We start from the raw sequence: 19856 nt of genomic DNA on the forward strand, positions 1-19856 counted from the left end.
TCCCGATACCAATATTTTGGTACCGGTACCGCTACCGAAATGTATTTAGATACTTTTCCAAATAAAGGGGACCATAAAAAAAGGCATTATTGGCTTTATTTTAACAAAAAATCTTAGGGTACATTAAACATATGTTTTTTATTGCAAGTTTGTCCTTAATGAAAATAGTGACCATACTAGATGTCAGGTTCAAACACTGATGACATTTATTAAACAAGACAAGAAGCAAGGAATTAAACAAGAGACAGAATTTAATTTAGCTTAATTGAGGAGAAACGCGTAGACACTTGTACAGTGTCGTCCCACGCTCTGACGAAAGATTGTCTTTTATTTGGACTTTCCCTGATTACTTGGCAACAGCTGTTTCTAAAGGAAGGGGGTCGTAAACAGCCGCTGCCTTTGGTCACAAAACAGTTCAAAGAAAAGGTGCCTGGAGGGCGGTCAGGCCCTGCCTCCTCCCCGCTTTGTAGATCTCGGGTAAAGACAAAATCTTCCTGTGGATTACAATAGAAGAAAGAAACCGACGCCTTCGTGTCGCTTCCCATCCTACACAGTGGAGTTTTACAAGCCTTTTGATTGGTAAGCTCAAAGACAGCTTTTGTCCTCTCGCCGGTAACTCATGGCAACACAATGTTTTGTGATAACTTAGACACAATTATTCTGACACTAGAAAACTTGTCTTTTAGTAGTAAGTAAACAAACAAAGGCTCCTAAGTAGTCTGCTGACATATGCAGTAACATATTGTGTCATTTATCATTCTATTATTTTGTCAACATTATAAAGGACAAGCTGTAAAAATTAATTATTAATCTACTTGTTCATTTACTGTTAATATCTGCTTAGTTTCTCTTTTAACATGTTCTATCTACACTTCTGTTCAAATGTAATAATCCCTTATTCTTCTGTTGTTTGGATACTTTACATTAGTTTTGGACGATACCACAAATTTGGGTATCGATCCGATACCAAGTAGTTACAGGATTGGTCATATTCAAAGTCCTCATGTGTCCTGGGACGTATTTCCTGAGTTTATAAACATAATATAAATGAAAAAAAACGAAAAAAGATTTTGTGATGCCAAAAAATATCGATGTAATCATAGTAGTATCGACAAGATACGCTCCTTTACTTGGTATCATTACAGTGGATGTCAGGTGTAGATCCACCCATGGCGTTTGTTTACATTCAGGCGCGTATCCTCCTACGGTGTGTAGCGAAGCATGTTTAGCTATTCCTCATCCTCCAGTGATAATGGTACTTGCGGATGGACATCAGCCGCTTACTAGCTAGCCATGTCTTAAAGCACCTCTTCCTGAGGGTGTTTCCGTGTTATAATTTCACCTGTATCGTTAGTTTTTAAGCCAAAATGCGTATGTTCTCCCTTTTCTGTCTACACACTGTGTCTGCTTGTAAGTACTCTGTGTGTGCGCGCTGCCGAACATGCTCTTCTGCTCGTAAACCAGCAATGTCATGACGCGACAACGTCAAAGGGAGGGCGAGGGAGGGTACTTTTCAGAGGTGGTATAGTACCGAATATGATTCATTAGTATCGCGGTACTATACTAGTACCGGTATACCGTACAACCCTAGCATACACTATATAACAATAACAACAGTTGTTTGTTTCATGTGCTCACCCTAAAATCATGCCCAGTTCTTTGACGTGGACTCTCTTCTGGCCCTTTAGGTACTCGGCCAGCATCCTGCTCTTGAAGTAGATTTCCTGCAGGCGGTCCTCAAGATGCATGATGCACTGAAGACAAAATGTAAGTCAGACGTGAAAAGTCTGTAGAGCTGACAACACGTGCATGCTTAGCGCTTAAAGGACATTTTGTACTGAGAAGCCAGGACACACACACACACACACACACGCTTATGTGGCAGTGATAAGTTGTGTCATGTAAATGTGTAAGAAGTCATGTGCAGAGTGAAACGTGTAAGTGTGTAACGTGTAGTATGTAAACATATACACGTGCAATGTGTAACATGTACATGTTGAAAATGCAAATTGTCTAACGTGTAAAGAACGTGTCTAACGTGTGAAATGTAAATGTGTAACATGTGAATGTCTAAAATGTAAATATGTAACATGTAAATGTGTAACGTGTAAAATGTAAATGTCTATTGTGTAACATGTAAATGTATAACGTATGGATGTCTAAAATGTAAATATGTAACATGTAAATGCGTAAAATGTAAATGTTTAACGTTTAAAATGTAAATGTACAATGTATGAATGTCTAAAATTTAAATATGTAACTTGTAAATGTGTAAAATGTAAATGTTTAACGTTTAAAATGTAAATGTATAATGTATGAATGTCTAAAATTTAAATATATAACATGTAAATGTGTAAAATGTAAATGTTTAACGTGTGAATGTGTAAGATATAAATATGTAACATGTCAATGTTTAACGTGTGAATGTGTAAAATATAAGTATGTAACATGTAAATGTGTAATATGTAAATGTGTAACATGTAATATGTAAAAGTGTAATGTATGAATGTCTAAAATGTAAATATGTAACATGTAAATGTATAAAATGTAAATGTTTAACCTGTAAAATGTAAATGTGTAACTTGTAACATGCAAATGTTTAACGTGTGAATGCGTAAAATGTAAATGTGTAACATGTAAATGTGTAACATGTAAATGTGTAATATGTAAATGTGTAATGTGTAAAATGTAAATGTGTAAAATGTAAATGTGTAACATGTAAATGTTTAACGTGTGAATGTGTAAAATGTAAATATGTAACATGTAAATGTGTAATATGTAAATGTGTAAAATGTAAATGTGTAACATGTAAATGTGTAATATGTAAATGTGTAAAATGTAAATGTGTAACATGTAAATGTTTAACGTGTGAATGTGTAACATGTAAATATGTAACATGTAAATGTGTAATGTATAACATGTAAATGTGTAATGTGTAACATGTAAATGTGTAACATGTAAAATGTAAATTGTATTGTGTAACGTATGGATGTCTAAAATGTAAATTTGTAACACGTAAATGTGTAATGTGTAACATGTAAATGTGTAATGTATGAATGTCTAAAATGTAAATATGTAACATGTAAATGTATAAAATGTAAATGTTTAACCTGTAAAATGTAAATGTGTAACTTGTAACATGCAAATGTTTAACGTGTGAATGCGTAAAATGTAAATATGTAACATGTAAATGTGTAACATGTAAATGTGTAATATGTAAATGTGTAATGTGTAATGTGTAAAATGTAAATGTGTAAAATGTAAATGTGTAACATGTAAATGTTTAACGTGTGAATGTGTAAAATGTAAATATGTAACATGTAAATGTGTAATATGTAAATGTGTAACATGTAAATGTTTAACGTGTGAATGTGTAACATGTAAATATGTAACATGTAAATGTGTAATGTATAACATGTAAATGTGTAATGTGTAACATGTAAATGTGTAACATGTAAAATGTAAATTGTATTGTGTAACGTATGGATGTCTAAAATGTAAATTTGTAACACGTAAATGTGTAATGTGTAACATGTAAATGTGTAATGTATGAATGTCTAAAATGTAAATATGTAACATGTAAATGTGTAAAATGTAAATGTTTAACGTGTAAAATGTAAATGTGTAACGTATGAATGTCTGAAATTTAAATATGTAACATGGAAATGTGTAAAAGTTAAATGTTTAATGTGTGAATGTGTAAGATATAAATATGTAACATGTAAATGTGTAAAATGTAAATGTTTAACGTGTAAAATGTAAATGTGTAACGTATGAATGTCTGAAATTTAAATATGTATCATGGAAATGTGTAAAAGTTAAATGTTTAATGTGTGAATGTGTAAGATATAAATATGTAACATGTCAATGTTTAACGTGTGAATGTGTAAAATATAAGTATGTAACATGTAAATGTGTAATATGTAAATGTGTAACGTATGAATGTCTAAAATGTAAATATGTAACATGTAAATGTGTAACATGTAAATGTGTAAAATGTAAATGTTTAACCTGTAAAATGTAAATGTGTAACTTGTAACATGCAAATGTTTAACGTGTGAATGTGTAAAATGTAAATATGTAACATGTAAATGTGTAACATGTAAAATGTAAATGTTTAATGTGTGAATGTGTAAAATGTAAATATTTAACATGTAAATGTGTAATATGTAAATGTGTAACATGTAATATGTAAAAGTGTAATGTATGAATGTCTAAAATGTAAATATGTAACATGTAAATGTATAAAATGTAAATGTTTAACCTGTAAAATGTAAATGTGTAACTTGTAACATGCAAATGTTTAACGTGTGAATGCGTAAAATGTAAATATGTAACATGTAAATGTGTAACATGTAAATGTGTAATATGTAAATGTGTAATGTGTAAAATGTAAATGTGTAAAATGTAAATGTGTAACATGTAAATGTTTAACGTGTGAATGTGTAAAATGTAAATATGTAACATGTAAATGTGTAATATGTAAATGTGTAAAATGTAAATGTGTAACATGTAAATGTTTAACGTGTGAATGTGTAACATGTAAATATGTAACATGTAAATGTGTAATGTATAACATGTAAATGTGTAATGTGTAACATGTAAATGTGTAACATGTAAAATGTAAATTGTATTGTGTAACGTATGGATGTCTAAAAGGTAAATTTGTAACACGTAAATGTGTAATGTGTAACATGTAAATGTGTAATGTATGAATGTCTAAAATGTAAATATGTAACATGTAAATGTGTAAAATGTAAATGTTTAACGTGTAAAATGTAAATGTGTAACGTATGAATGTCTAAAATTTAAATATGTAACATGGAAATGTGTAAAAGTTAAATGTTTAATGTGTGAAAGTGTAAGATATAAATATGTAACATGTCAATGTTTAACGTGTGAATGTGTAAAATATAAGTATGTAACATGTAAATGTGTAATATGTAAATGTGTAACGTATGAATGTCTAAAATGTAAATATGTAACATGTAAATGTGTAACATGTAAATGTGTAAAATGTAAATGTTTAACCTGTAAAATGTAAATGTGTAACTTGTAACATGCAAATGTTTAACGTGTGAATGTGTAAAATGTAAATATGTAACATGTAAATGTGTAACATGTAAAATGCAAATGTGTAAAATGTAAATGTGTAACATGTAAATGTGTAACATGTAAATGTGTAACATGTAAATGTTTAATGTGTGAATGTGTAAAATGTAAATATTTAACATGTAAATGTGTAATATGTAAATGTGTAACATGTAATATGTAAAAGTGTAATGTATGAATGTCTAAAATGTAAATATGTAACATGTAAATGTATAAAATGTAAATGTTTAACCTGTAAAATGTAAATGTGTAACTTGTAACATGCAAATGTTTAACGTGTGAATGCGTAAAATGTAAATATGTAACATGTAAATGTGTAACATGTAAATGTGTAATATGTAAATGTGTAATGTGTAAAATGTAAATGTGTAAAATGTAAATGTGTAACATGTAAATGTTTAACTTGTGAATGTGTAAAATGTAAATATGTAACATGTAAATGTGTAATATGTAAATGTGTAAAATGTAAATGTGTAACATGTAAATGTTTAACGTGTGAATGTGTAACATGTAAATATGTAACATGTAAATGTGTAATGTATAACATGTAAATGTGTAATGTGTAACATGTAAATGTGTAACATGTAAAATGTAAATTGTATTGTGTAATGTATGGATGTCTAAAATGTAAATTTGTAACACGTAAATGTGTAATGTGTAACATGTAAATGTGTAATGTATGAATGTCTAAAATGTAAATATGTAACATGTAAATGTGTAAAATGTAAATGTTTAATGTGTAAAATGTAAATGTGTAACATATGAATGTCTGAAATTTAAATATGTAACATGGAAATGTGTAAAAGTTAAATGTTTAATGTGTGAATGTGTAAGATATAAATATGTAACATGTCAATGTTTAACGTGTGAATGTGTAAAATATAAGTATGTAACATGTAAATGTGTAATATGTAAATGTGTAACGTATGAATGTCTAAAATGTAAATATGTAACATGTAAATGTGTAACATGTAAATGTGTAAAATGTAAATGTTTAACCTGTAAAATGTAAATGTGTAACTTGTAACATGCAAATGTTTAACGTGTGAATGTGTAAAATGTAAATATGTAACATGTAAATGTGTAACATGTAAAATGCAAATGTGTAAAATGTAAATGTGTAACATGTAAATGTTTAATGTGTGAATGTGTAAAATGTAAATATTTAACATGTAAATGTGTAACGTGTAAAATGTAAATTGTATTGTGTAACATGTAAATGTTTAACGTATGGATGTCTAAAATGTAAATATGTAACACGTAAATGTGTAACGTATGAATGTCTAAAATGTAAATATGTAACATGTAAATGTTTAAAATGTAAATGTTTAACCTGTAAAATGTAAATGTGTAACTTGTAACATGCAAATGTGTAACATGTAAATGTGTAAAATGTAAATGTTTAACCTGTAAAATGTAAATGTGTAACTTGTAACATGCAAATGTTTAACGTGTGAATGTGTAAAATGTAAATATGTAACATGTAAATGTGTAACATGTAAATGTGTAATGTGTAAAATGTAAATGTGTAACATGTAAATGTTTAACGTGTGAATGTGTAAAATGTAAATATGTAACATATAAATGTGTAATGTGTAACATGTAAATGTGTAACATGTAAAATGTAAATTGTATTGTGTAACATGTAAATGTATAATGTATGGATGTCTAAAATGTAAATATGTAACATGTAAATGTGTAACGTGTAACATGTAAATGTGTAATGTATGAATGTCTCAAATGTAAATATGTAACATGTAAATGTATAACGTATGAATGTCTAAAATTTAAATATGTAACATGTAAATGTGTAAAATTTAAATGTTTAACGTGTGAATGTGTAAGATATAAATATGTAACATGTCAATGTTTATTGTGTGACTGCGTAAAATATAAGTATGTAACATGTAAATGTGTAATATGTAAATGTGTAAAATGTAAATGTGTAACGTGTAACATGTAAATGTTTAACGTATGAATGTCTAAAATGCAAATATGTAACATGTAAATGTGTAAAATGTAAATGTTTAACCTGTAAAATGTAAATGTGTAACTTGTAACATGCAAATGTTTAACGTATGAATGTGTAAAATGTAAATATGTAACATGTAAATGTGTAACATGTAAAATGTAAATGTGTAAAATGTAAATGTGTAACATGTAAATGTTTAACGTGTGAATGTGTAAAATGTAAATATTTAACATGTAAATGTGTAACGTGTAAAATGTAAATTGTATTGTGTAACATGTAAATGTTTAACGTATGGATGACTAAAATGTAAATTTGTGACACGTAAATGTGTAACGTGTAACATGTAAATGTGTAATGTATGAATGTCTAAAATGTAAATATGTAACACGTAAATGTGTAAAATGTAAATGTTTAACATGTAAAATGTAAATGTATAACGTATGAATGTCTAAAATTTAAATATGTAACATGTAAATGTGTAAAATGTAAATGTGTAACGTGTAACATGTCAATGTTTAACGTGTGGATGCGTAAAATATAAGTATGTAACATGTAAATGTGTAAAATTTAAATGTGTAACGTGTAACATGTAAATGTATAACGTGTGAATGTGTAAAATGTAAATATGTAACATGTATCTGTGTACTGTGTAAAATGTAACATGCTAATGTGTAAGGTGTGAATGTGTAAAATGTAAATGTGTTACATGCGAATGTTTAAAATGTAAATGTGTAATGTTTAAAATGTAAATGTGTAATGTTTAAAATGTAAATGTATTACATGTGAATGTTTCAATTGTAAATGTGTTATGTTTAAAATGTAAATGTATTACATGTGAATGTTTCAATTGTAAATGTGTAATGTTTAAAATGTAAATGTGTAATGTTGAAATTGTAAACGTGTAATGTTTAAAATGTAAATGTGTAATGTTTAAATTGTAAATGTGTAGTGTTTAAAATGTAAATGTATTACATGTCAATGTTCAAATTGTACATGTGTAATGTTTAAAATGTAAATGTGTAATGTTTAAATTGTAAATGTGTAATGTTTAAAATGTAAATGTATTACATGTGAATGTTTAAAATGTAAATGTGTAATGTGTTAAATGTAAATGTGCAACGTGTGAATGTGTAACGTGTAAATGTATGTGTAAATGAGAAACGTGTGAAATGTAAATGTGTAACGTGTAAATGTACAAACGTGTATATATAACGTGTAACATTTAAATGTGTAAAATGTAAATGTGTGATGTGTAAATATATAAAAGGCAAATGTGTAACATATAAATGTATAAAATGTAAAGTTTATATGTGTAAAATGCAAATATGTGATGTGTAAATATATAAAAGGCAAATGTGTGATGTGTAAATATATAAAATGCAAATGTGTAACTTATAAATGTATAAAATGTAAATGTATAACATTTAAATGTGTAAAATGCAAATGTGTAATGTGTAAATGTAAGCGTGTAACACGTAGAGGTGTAACGTACAAAGTTGGGTGACATGTTGAGTTTGTAGAGCAGGTGAGTGGACTGCAGTAAGTTGGACACCAAGTTGGACACCAGGACTTCCTTCCCCAACTTGCTGGCGTCTGTCGCTCGCCTCTGATTGCTGGCCACCTGCACCGTCCATTTGTCTGTGTCCGCCACGATGCACACGGCCTCCGCTATTGGCTCATCCAACACCGGATGCTGCAAGCCGCGCAAAGCAATAATAGAGTTATTACAGTAATAGAAGTCATGGAAGCAATAAGGCCCTGTTTACACTGCACACCAAATCTGACTTTTTTGCCCTCAAGTGACACATATTGAACTTTATTTTGGCTCCAAAGTGCCTCAAATCTGATCTTTTGGCATCAGATTCAGGCCACATCAGGAGGTAGTCCTGAATCCGATCTTTTCAAATGTGCCTTCAGTCTATGTGACTTTTTCGTGGGGAAAGACGCAGTCGCCAGCGGAAGTGGATACTTCATCACAACGTCCGGTTTCGGTGAGCAAAGTTTATTTTAAAACCACCACATTTTCGGTGCATCACATGTGAATAGTGCGCAAATAATAGACTATTTGTAATACACGAATATATACATTTTGATTCCGAAGAAATAGCGATCGTTAAAGGACCGGAATTGATGCCGTGGCGCATTTGCTTACATGTGAGTTGAAAAATAAAGCTCCCGTAGATCCAAAAAATCCAAAAATGGCTACCAAAAGCACCTTATTGCAGTGAAACTTGCCAAGGGACATGTAAGCAAATATTACCATTGCTGTATGTATACTTTTGACCCAGCACATGTTCAGTAGACACATCATAAATTCATAAGGCAGTGGTGCTGCTGCTGTGGCATGATACCATTTCCATGATCACTAGTGGTAATGGTGTGGCTATGTATGTGTGTAGTGTGCATACGTATGTATATATTTATAATTCATGTATATACAAGTTCATTAAGTTTGTACATAGAGTGAACAGGTAGTTCTAGCTCAGAATAATTTATCATTTAAAGAAAAGGGGTGGGATTAAATAAGTGTAAACTTCTTCTCACTCCTTTTCAAATATGTAAAAAAAAAAATAAATAAATAAATAAAAAAAGTCCAATGCTCATTTGTTTTCGTTTTTTATTCTCAATTGTTTTCATTTTGTTATAATGGCTGTTAAGGCTATAGCACTGTATTGGATCAGGCTTGCTCTTGTTTTTTTTTTGCATATTTGAAATAAAAATATATCAATCAGTCAATGAAATAAAATTCATGAATGTTTTTGTGACCAACAAGTATGTGCTCCAATCACTATCACAAAAAAATAAGAGTTGTAGAAATGATTGGAAACTCAAGACAGCCATGACATTATGTTCTTTACAAGTGTATGTAAACTTTTGACCACGACTGTACATCCATTTACATTATATTGCTTTAATTTATTTTCACGTAAAAAAACACACATTTGTAAGGTGTTGCGACTTTTTATTTTTATTTTGTAGTAGTAGCGACTTCCTCCCGGTCAACTTCCTTTGTTTTTACTTTATCGAAATGCACATGCAAGTGACGTCGAGGCCACATTTGAGCCACATACGCGTTTACACTTGAGTCTGATAAAAATCACATTTTACTTGCAGTCTAAACAGTCGATTGGAAAAACAGTCTAAAGCATTGATTGATTGATTGAGACTTTTATTAGTAGGTTGCACAGTGAAGTACATATTCCGTACGATTGACCACTAAATGGTAACACCCGAATACGTTTTTCAACTTGTTTAAGCAGGGGTGTCAAACATACGGCCCGCGAACAGGTTTTATCCGGCCAGCGGGATGAATTTGCTAAGTATAAAAATGAGCCTACATTTTTGAATGGAAGAAACTGCTGTTCTAAATGTGTCCACTAGATCAGTGGTCCCCAACCAGAAAGAAAGAAAAAAAGAAAAAATATATATATAATTTTTTTTTTTTATTAAATCAACATAAAAAAAACACGATATATACATTATATATCAATATAGATCAATACAGTCTGCAGGGATACAGTCCGTAAGCAAACATGATTGTATTTCTTTATGAAAGAAAAAAAATAAAAATACATAAATAAATCACCCTAAATAATAATAATAATAATAATACCTAGGATTTATATAGCGCTTTTCTAAGTACCCGAAGTCGCTTTACATGTAGAACCCATCATTCCCACCCCCCCCGGTCCGTGGGACAAATTTTCAAGCGTTGACCGGTCCGCAGCTACAAAAAGGTTGGGGACCACTGCACTAGATGTCGCAATAACAATTCTTTGTATCTTTGTAGATGATGCTACATATTTAAAAAAACAACAACAAAAAAACATATGTTACTGCACCAGTCGAGGAAAATGAGCAAACTACATCCTGTAAATTGGTTTTTATATACCATATTTCCTTGAATTGGCGCAGGGAATATAGTATTCGCACGTCTAGAATTACTGCCGGGTCAAACTCGTTTCTCAAAATAATTAACGCATGCTTGGCCTTATCGCCGGTTCATTATTAACGCCGGATCAAATTCGTTTCGCAAAATATTAATTTTATTATCGCATGTCTATAATTTTCGCCGGGTCAAACTCGTTTCGCAAAATATTTAGCATATGTCTAGAACTTCCGCCGGGTCAAATTCGTTACGTCACGAGTGACGATTTCCCTGTCCTCATTTTCAAAATGGAGGAAGCTGATTTCAGTAGTTTGCAATATGCACAAAGGAAAAAAGATAAAGAGTTATTCACTAGGATTTAAGGTCCAAGCTATTGAATACCGGTACGGTATGCTAAAAAGAACAGTAAGCAGCTATGCTTTATTAACATACCGTAGCTGCGTGTGTCAAATACGGTATGAGTCATTAAATGACTCCCGCCTCCTGGTGGTAGAGGGCGCAAGTGATCCTTCTTGCGACTTCCGGTACTGCAGAAGAAGTGACAACACGCAGCAACAGATCGTCTTTTTTTTCCTCTCGCCTGAACTTTTAACATGGAGGATTACATACCGGTATCTAAAATAAAACAGTTTTCTAAACTGGACTTTCAATCGAAGCAGGAGGTAATAATTAAAGGAATATCTCCATCGAGACAGAGAGACTTTTAAAACTGAAGAAAGAAAATAAGGAAGACTTCTATAAACAAGTTATCGATGCTTTTGGTCAGAAGGAGCTGCAAATGGACTCCATTTACAAGTACAGGTAAGACCATAATAAAGTTTTTTTTATTAAATGTGCTTTTCATGATGGTATGCTTACATCACACTCAAAGCGCACGCCTAAATTTACCGCATTCCTTTTGGTAAACGCCGGAGTGAGAAGAGGTTTTAAAATAATTAGCCCATGCACGGCCATCCCGCAGGCTTCCGGTAAACACCGGAGTGACAGGAGGTTTTAAATTAATTAGCGCCCTTGCGGCTATTCAAGGAAATATGGTAATTTTTTTTTATCTTGATAGATTGAAAACTAACACCAATGAGTTGACTGATGAACATTATCACATCATTTACTCAGAAAGTATAAATAACCACAAATAAAGATAGAATACTATTAACCGCAACATGTAAGTGTAAAAAAAACCCAACAACATTATGATTTGTACATTTTCAGAATGTGCTTGTTCTATTTTTAAACAAAGAAAACAATGTGAAGTCGTCTTTATTTTTAAGTTATCGTGCCGTGATTTTACCAGTCCGGCCCACTTGAGTTTGACACCCCTGGTCTAAATTCATTAAACTATTAGAAATGACAGTAATAAAAGTAATAAAAGCAATAGAAATAATGAAAGAATTGAGAGTAATTAAAGTATTAGAAGTAGTGAAAGTAATATAAATAATGACAGTAATAGAAGTAAAAAAAAGTAATGAAAGTAAAGACCGAAATAGAAGTAATGAAAGTAATAGAAGAAAGGAAAATATTAGACGTTATATAAGTAATTAAAGCAATGAAAGACGGAGATAGAAGTAATGAAAGTAATAGAAAAAGGAAAATATTAAATGTTATAGATGTAATTAAAGTAACAGAAGTAATAAAAGTAAGATGAAGTTATGATAGTAATTGAAGTAATAAAAGTAAAGACAGAAATAGAAGTAATGAAAGTAATAGAAAAAAGGAAAATATTAGACGTTATAGAAGTAATGAAAGTAAAGACAGAAATAGAAGTAATGAAAGTAATAGAAAAAGGAAAATATTAAATGTTAGAGATGTAATTAAAGTAACAGAAGTAATGAAAGTAAGATTAAGTTATGATAGTAATTGAAGTAATGACAATAATAGAAGTAATGAGAGCAATAGAAGTAATGCAAGAAATGAAAATAATAGAAGTACCGTATTTTTCGGACTATAAGTCGCAGTTTTTTTCATAGTTTGGGGGTGCGACTTATACTCAGGAGCGACTTATGTGTGAAATTATTTACACATTACCGTAAAATATTAAATAATATTATTTAGCTCATTCACGTAAGAGACTATACGTATAAGATTTCATGGGATTTAGCGATTAGGAGTGACAGATTGTTTGGTAAACGTATAGCATGTTCTATATGTTATAGTTATTTGAATGACTCTTACCATAATATGATACGTTAACATACCAGGCACGTTCTCAGTTGGTTATTTATGCCTCATATAACGTACACTTATTCAGTCTGTTGCTCACTATTCTTTATTTATTTTAAATTGCCTTTTAAATGTCTATTCTTGGTGTTGGGTTTTATCAAATACATTTCCCCAAAAAATTCGACTTATACTCCAGTGCGACTTATATATGTTTTTTTCCTTCTTTATTATGCATTTTCGGCCGGTGCGACTTATACTCCGGAGCGACTTATACTCCGAAAAATACGGTACTGAAAGTAAGAGGAGAAATTAAAGTAACAGAAGGAGAGTAATACAAGTAATAACAAGTAACAGAAGTAATAGTCGGTGGTTACCTGGACAGCGTGGTTGAGTTCGGCAATGAGGTTCTGCCTTAGCTTGTCATCGCTGGGCATGCCGTGCAGTACGAAGTCTGGCACGTAGGTGGGGCAATAACCTCCAAACAGAGAGCGGCCGAAGTTGGCAATGGTTGGCTTGGAGTAGTTCTCTACCAGCTTTGAACTGTGAGGAGAAAAACATCATTTAGTGTTATATTGCCGACACCCCGAAAGGGACAAGCGGTAGAAAATGGATGGATGGATGGATATTGTTTATGTTTGCAGCCATGGAGGCATGAGGAATTGCAATAATCATCGCCAACCAGCAGAGGGCGCTGTGAGTTAGCGCTGGTGATGAACAGACTACTACTGAAAATGTATGGTCAAATTAAATATATATTTTTTAAAGCAAAGATAATGTGACAATATGTTTATGTGCAAATATAAAACGATGATAAAACAAATAAAATATGACAATGTGTTTAGTAATACATGTTTTTATTTTAACAATGTCAAAATTAAATATTCATAGTTATGACACCATGTTTATAAATACATATAATAATAATAATAATAATAATAATAATAATAATAATAATAATAATAGAAGTATAAATACGTATAAGAATTATAATTTCAACAAAGTATGTTGATGGTAAAATAAATAAAATATGACAATGTGTTTAGTAATAAAAGTACTTATTTCAACAATGTCAAAATTAAATATTCATAGTTATGACACCATGTTTATAAATACATATAATAATAATAATAAAAGTATAAATATGTATAAGAATTATAATTTCAACAAAGTATGTTGATGGTAAAATAAATAAAATATGACAATGTGTTTAGTAATAAAAGTACTTATTTTAACAATGTCAAAATTAAATATTCATAGTTATGACACCATGTTTATAAACACATATAATAATACTAATAATAATAATAATAATACAATTATAAATATGTATAAGAATTATAATTTCAACACATTATGTTGATGGTAAAATAAATAAAATATGACATTGTGTTTATTAATAAATGTACTCATTTTAACAATGTCAAAATTAAATATTCATAGTTATGACACCATGTTTATAAATACATATAATAATAATAATAATAATAATAATAATAATAATAATAATAAAAGTATAAATATGTATAAGTTATATAATTTCAACAAAGTATGTTGATGGTAAAATAAATAAAATATGACAATGTGTTTAGTAATAAAAGTACTTATTTTAACAATGTCAAAATTAAATATTCATAGTTATGACACCATGTTTATAAACACATATAATAATAATAATAATAATAATAATACAATTATAAATATGTATAATAATTATAATTTCAACACATTATGTTGATGGTAAAATAAATAAAATATGACATTGTGTTTATTAATAAATGTACTCATTTTAACAATGTCAAAATTAAATATTCAAAGTTATGACACCATGTTAATAAATACACATAATAATAATAATAATAATAATAATATAAATATGTATAAGATTTATTATTTCAACAAAGTATGTCGATGGTAAAATAAATAAAATATGACATTGTGTTTATTAATACATGTACTCATTTGAACAATGTCAAAATTAAATATTAATGCCTTCATTATATTGGTATTATATGAGTCTAATATTTGTATTTTTGTAATTATGTATTTTCAATTAGGTGGTAGAATTACATTTTAGGAAATAGTACTTTTTATTTTCGATTTATTTTATTCAGTCATATTTAAATTTTTTATAAAATACTCATTTCAACATACTTTGTTGAAACAATTATTCTTGTATGTATTTATACATATTATTATTATTATTATATTTAATTCAAAAATACATATAATAATAATAATAATTTAATAATATTTATACATATTATTATTATATATATATATTTAATTCAAGAATACATATAATAATAATAATAATATGTATAAATACATAGAAGAATAATTTTTTCAACAAAGTATGTTGAAATTAGTATTTTATAAAAAATTTAAATATGACTGAATAAAATAAATCGTAAATAAAAACTAGTATTTCCTAATATGTAATTCTACCACCTAGTTGACAATACATGTCTTTAATGCAGAAATATAAGACTCATATAATACCAACATAATGAAGGTATTGATGACATGTCCATATTTAATATTGATTGTACGGACAGTGTATCGTTAAGGACGTGTTCAGGAGAACTCACCCTGGGAATGGGACCAGGACTTCCTCCTGCCAGTCCTCCGTCTCCTCGCTCTCGCTGTCTCCCAGCGCGCTGTCCGAGCTCTCATTGCGCGGAATCTCCCAGTCGTTGAGCGGCGGCTCCTTCCGCTTTTGGTCCTCTTTGCCATTTCCGTCCCGCAGAGGGACGGGGACGGACAGAACGAGGCCCTTGTCCCGGCCAGCAGAACAGTCCCCACAGTCGCACGAGTCCGTGGAGGCGCACCGGCACCTCCTCTGGGGGTCCGACACGTTGATTCCTTTCCTGCCCCCTAGACAGGGACCCCGTCCATAGCCCCAGCCCTGAACGGCGTACCCCCCCGAGGGGTCCAGCAAGTCTTTGTGCACGAGCGCTGCGGCGCCGGCCTCCGCCACGTCGTCTATTGTTCTCGTCTCCACCGGGTTCTCCGGGCTGAAGTACTCGTCAAAGTGACTAAAGTCGGTACAGTTTGTGCTCCACTCAGGCATCTTACTGGACACTCGCTGCAGGGCGGGGGTGACCTTGGTCTGAGCACTTTGATCCTCGTGAGGTGGACTTTGCTGTCCCCGGCCTGGACTTTGTTGTCCCGCCTGACGCAGCAGCAGCTGAAGATTCCTGTGCTTCTTCATGTCCTCCTCCACCTTCCTCCTGCGGCTCTCCGTGTCCGACTCCGGAGACATGGAGTCCCCGATGAGGAAGGTGACTTTTGTTGCTGGCTCCGCCTCCTCTGTTAGAATGAGGGACATGGGCCCAGACAGGGCGGTCCCTGCTGGTCCCGGCACTGGAAGCCCAGCAGCTTTTTTATCTGGAGGCTTCTTCTCCAGAGAGAAGATTTTGGCTGCCTGGTTCCTGATCCCTGCTTCAACACCTGTGCCGGGGTCGCTGTCCACTCCGGAGACATGACTGGATGGGTCGCAAAGTTTCAGGTCGTTCTCGTTCTCCACATCCAGTCCACAGACTTGCTCTCTCTGGGAACACGAGGAGACTCGCAAGACCGTCTCCAGTCTGGGCTCTGTGGTCTGCGGGCTGCCGGACTCCTTGTGAGGACCCTCTGGTTCATCTCCGGTCCTAGAACCAGGGTCCGGGCAGCCTCCCGCCAGGGGAACTGAGCTGCTGGACACTTGGTTCTCGACGCTGTCCTCATCCTCCTCTTTTGGGGCGGCATGCTCCATCTCGGCGTCCGTGTAGGCGCCGCCCCCGGCCTTGTCCTCTGCTTGCCGCGCACCCTGGGACACGTAGTCCCCGCCAGGTTTGTGGACGGTCACCAGGACGTAGTCCGACTCCTCCACCTCGCCTTTCCTCAGGGAGGTGGTGATGAGGGAGCCGGGTATGACGATGGCCTCGTCCTCCACGCTGTCCAGCATGTGTGTCTCTAGCAGCTCCGAGCAGCGGATGAAGTAGGTGAGCACGTAGAGGAGTCTCTGGACCAGATCCTGCCTGCGACCCACCACCACCGTCCTCGAGAGCCGCACCGGCGAGCCGATGGCACCGTAGAGGTCGCCTACAAGCAGAGAGTCGGAAATAAAGCATCTGGTGTCCAAAATAAGCAGTTTAATATCTTCATAAATGAAGTTGTGGAGCAAAAAGGTAAACATCCTGGTGAGAGCTGGTTAAGTCCTGGCTAAAAAAACTGTCAAAATTACTGTGTATATTCACAAAAACTTATCGCATTAATCATCAGGCTTCGTACACCTTTTCCATGGCCAAATTCAAGCACTTTTTAAAGGCCTACTGAAACCTACTACTACCGACCACGCAGTCTGATAGTTTATATATCAATGATGAAATCTTAACATTGCAACACATGCCAATACGGCCGGGTTAACTTATAAAGTGACTTTTAAAACTTCCCGGGAAATATCCGGCTGAAACGTCGCGGTATGATGACGTATGCGCGTGACGAAGTCAGAGTAACGGAAGTTATGGTACCCGTAGAATCCTATACAAAAAGCTCTGTTTTCATTTCATAATTCCACAGTATTTTGGACATCTTTTGCAATTTGTTTAATGAACAATGAAGGCTGCAAAGAAGACAGTTGTAGGTGGGATCGGTGTATTAGCAGCGGACTACAGCAACACAACCAGGAGGACTTTGTTGGAGCGCTAGCCGCGCTAGCCGCGCTAGCCGCGCTAGCCGCCGACCTCACCTTGACTTCCTACGTCTCCGGGCCGCCAAACGCATCGGGTGAAGTCCTTCGTCCTTCTGCCGATCGCTGGAACTCAGGTGAGCACGGGTGTTGATGAGTAGATGAGGGCTGGCTGGCGTAGGTGGAGAGCTAATGTTTTTAGCATAGCTCTGTGAGGTCCCGTTGCTAAGTTGCTAAGTTAGCTTCAATGGCGTCGTTAGCACAGCATTGTTAACCTTCGCCAGCCTGGAAAGCATTAACCGTGTATTTACATGTCCACGGTTTAATAGTATTGTTGATTTTCTATCTATCCTTCCAGTCAGAGGTTTATTTTTTTGTTTCTATATGCAGTTAAAGCACGATGCTATCACGTTAGCTCGTAGCTAAAGCATTTCGCCGATGTATTGTCGTGGAGATAAAAGGCACTGAATGTCCATTTTGCGTTCTCGACTCTCATTTTCAAGAGGATATAGTATCCGAGGTGGTTTAACATACAAATCCGTGATCCACAATAAAAAATGGAGAGTGTGGAATCCAATGAGCCAGCTTGTACCTAAGTTACGGTCAGAGCGAAAAAAGATACGTCCATCACTGTCTCTCAAGTCCTTCACTGTAACGTTCCTCATCTACGAATCTTTCATCCTCGCTCAAATTAATGGGGTAATCATCACTTTCTCGGTCCGAATCTCTCTCGCTCCATTGTAAACAATGGGGAATTGTGAGGAATACTAGCTCCTGTGACGTCACGCTACTTCCGGTACAGGCAAGGCTTTTTTTATCAGCGAGCAAAAGTTGCGAACTTTATCGTCGATTTTCTCTATTAAATCCTTTCAGCAAAAATATGGCAATATCGCAAAATGATCAAATATGACACATAGAATGGATCTGCTATTCCCGTTTAAATAAAAAAAAAAATAATTTCAGTAGGCCTTTAAGGACTTTAAAGATCAATTTCCCAGTACCCTTCAAAAGGCGAAAACCAGTGTGAATCAATCCATAGCCTTGTTGTTTGAGGTCACCAAATGCTGTCTGTAGGCATACTTGCCAACCTTGAGACATCCGAATTCGGGAGATTGGGGGGGGTTTGGTGGTAGCGGGGGTGTATATTGTAGCGTCCCGGAAGACTTAGTGCTGCAAGGGATTCTGGGTATTTGTTCTGTTGTGTTACGGAGCGGATGTTCTCCCAAAATGTGTTTGTTATTCTTGTTTGGTGTGGGTTCACAGTGTGGCGCATATTAGTAACAGTGGTAAAGTTGTTTATACGGTCACCCTCAGTGTGACCTGTATGGCTGTTGATCAAGTATTAACTCATATGTGTGTGTAAAAGACGCATATATTATGTGATTGGGCTGGCACGCTGTTTGTAAGGAGAGAAAACGGATTTGACGACAGTTTGTAGAGGACGTTAAAGTCTACAGGCAGTGCCTTTAAGGCACGCCCCCATTATTGTTGTCCGGGCGGAAATCGGGAGAAATTCGGGAGAATGGTTGCCCCGGGAGATTTTCGGGAGGGGCACTGAAATTCGTGAGTCTCCCAGGAAAATCGGGAGGGTAGGCAAGTATGTCTGTAGGAAAAATACGGAAAATCTGCTAAAACCTAAGCCTAACATTGAACCAGCAGTTATCATTAACTGAATGGGGCATAGAAAATGAAGCAGTGTTTCTGTAGACTATTCAATATCCTTGGTGTTTGCAAACGTTGTTTACTTGGGGGGCGGCGTGGCGAAGTTGGTAGAGTGGCCGGGCCAGCAATCGGAGGGTTGCTGGTTACTGGGGTTCAAATGTTCAATCCCCACCTTCTACCATCCTAGTCACGTCCGTTGTGTCCTTGGGCAAGACACTTCACCCTTGCTCCTGATGGCTGCTGGTTAGCGCCTTGCATGGCAGCTCCCGCCATCAGTGTGTGAATGTGTGTGTGAATGGGTGAATGTGGAAATACTGTCAAAGCGCTTTGAGTACCTTGAAGGTAGAAAAGCGCTATACAAGTATAACCCATTTATTTATTATCATTTACTTGTT

At 33.8% G+C, this 19856-nt stretch overlaps 1 protein-coding gene across 2 annotated transcripts in view; it reads right to left on the reverse strand.

Annotated features, from left to right (window-relative positions):
- The window catches only part of fnip1 (folliculin interacting protein 1), a 142003-nt gene that overhangs the window by 1595 nt on the left and 120552 nt on the right, over positions 1 to 19856 (reverse strand). For both annotated transcript variants that reach the window (XM_062070142.1, XM_062070141.1), the window contains 4 exons: positions 15719 to 17213; positions 13505 to 13670; positions 8577 to 8777; positions 1639 to 1754 (listed from right to left, as the gene is read on the reverse strand). In XM_062070142.1, the coding sequence (XP_061926126.1) occupies positions 1639 to 1754; positions 8577 to 8777; positions 13505 to 13670; positions 15719 to 17213 (1978 nt within the window). The remainder of the gene's footprint in view (positions 1 to 1638; positions 1755 to 8576; positions 8778 to 13504; positions 13671 to 15718; positions 17214 to 19856) is intronic.

Source organism: Entelurus aequoreus, linkage group LG14 (assembly GCF_033978785.1).
Source record: "Entelurus aequoreus isolate RoL-2023_Sb linkage group LG14, RoL_Eaeq_v1.1, whole genome shotgun sequence".
Lineage (NCBI taxonomy): Eukaryota > Metazoa > Chordata > Actinopteri > Syngnathiformes > Syngnathidae > Entelurus > Entelurus aequoreus.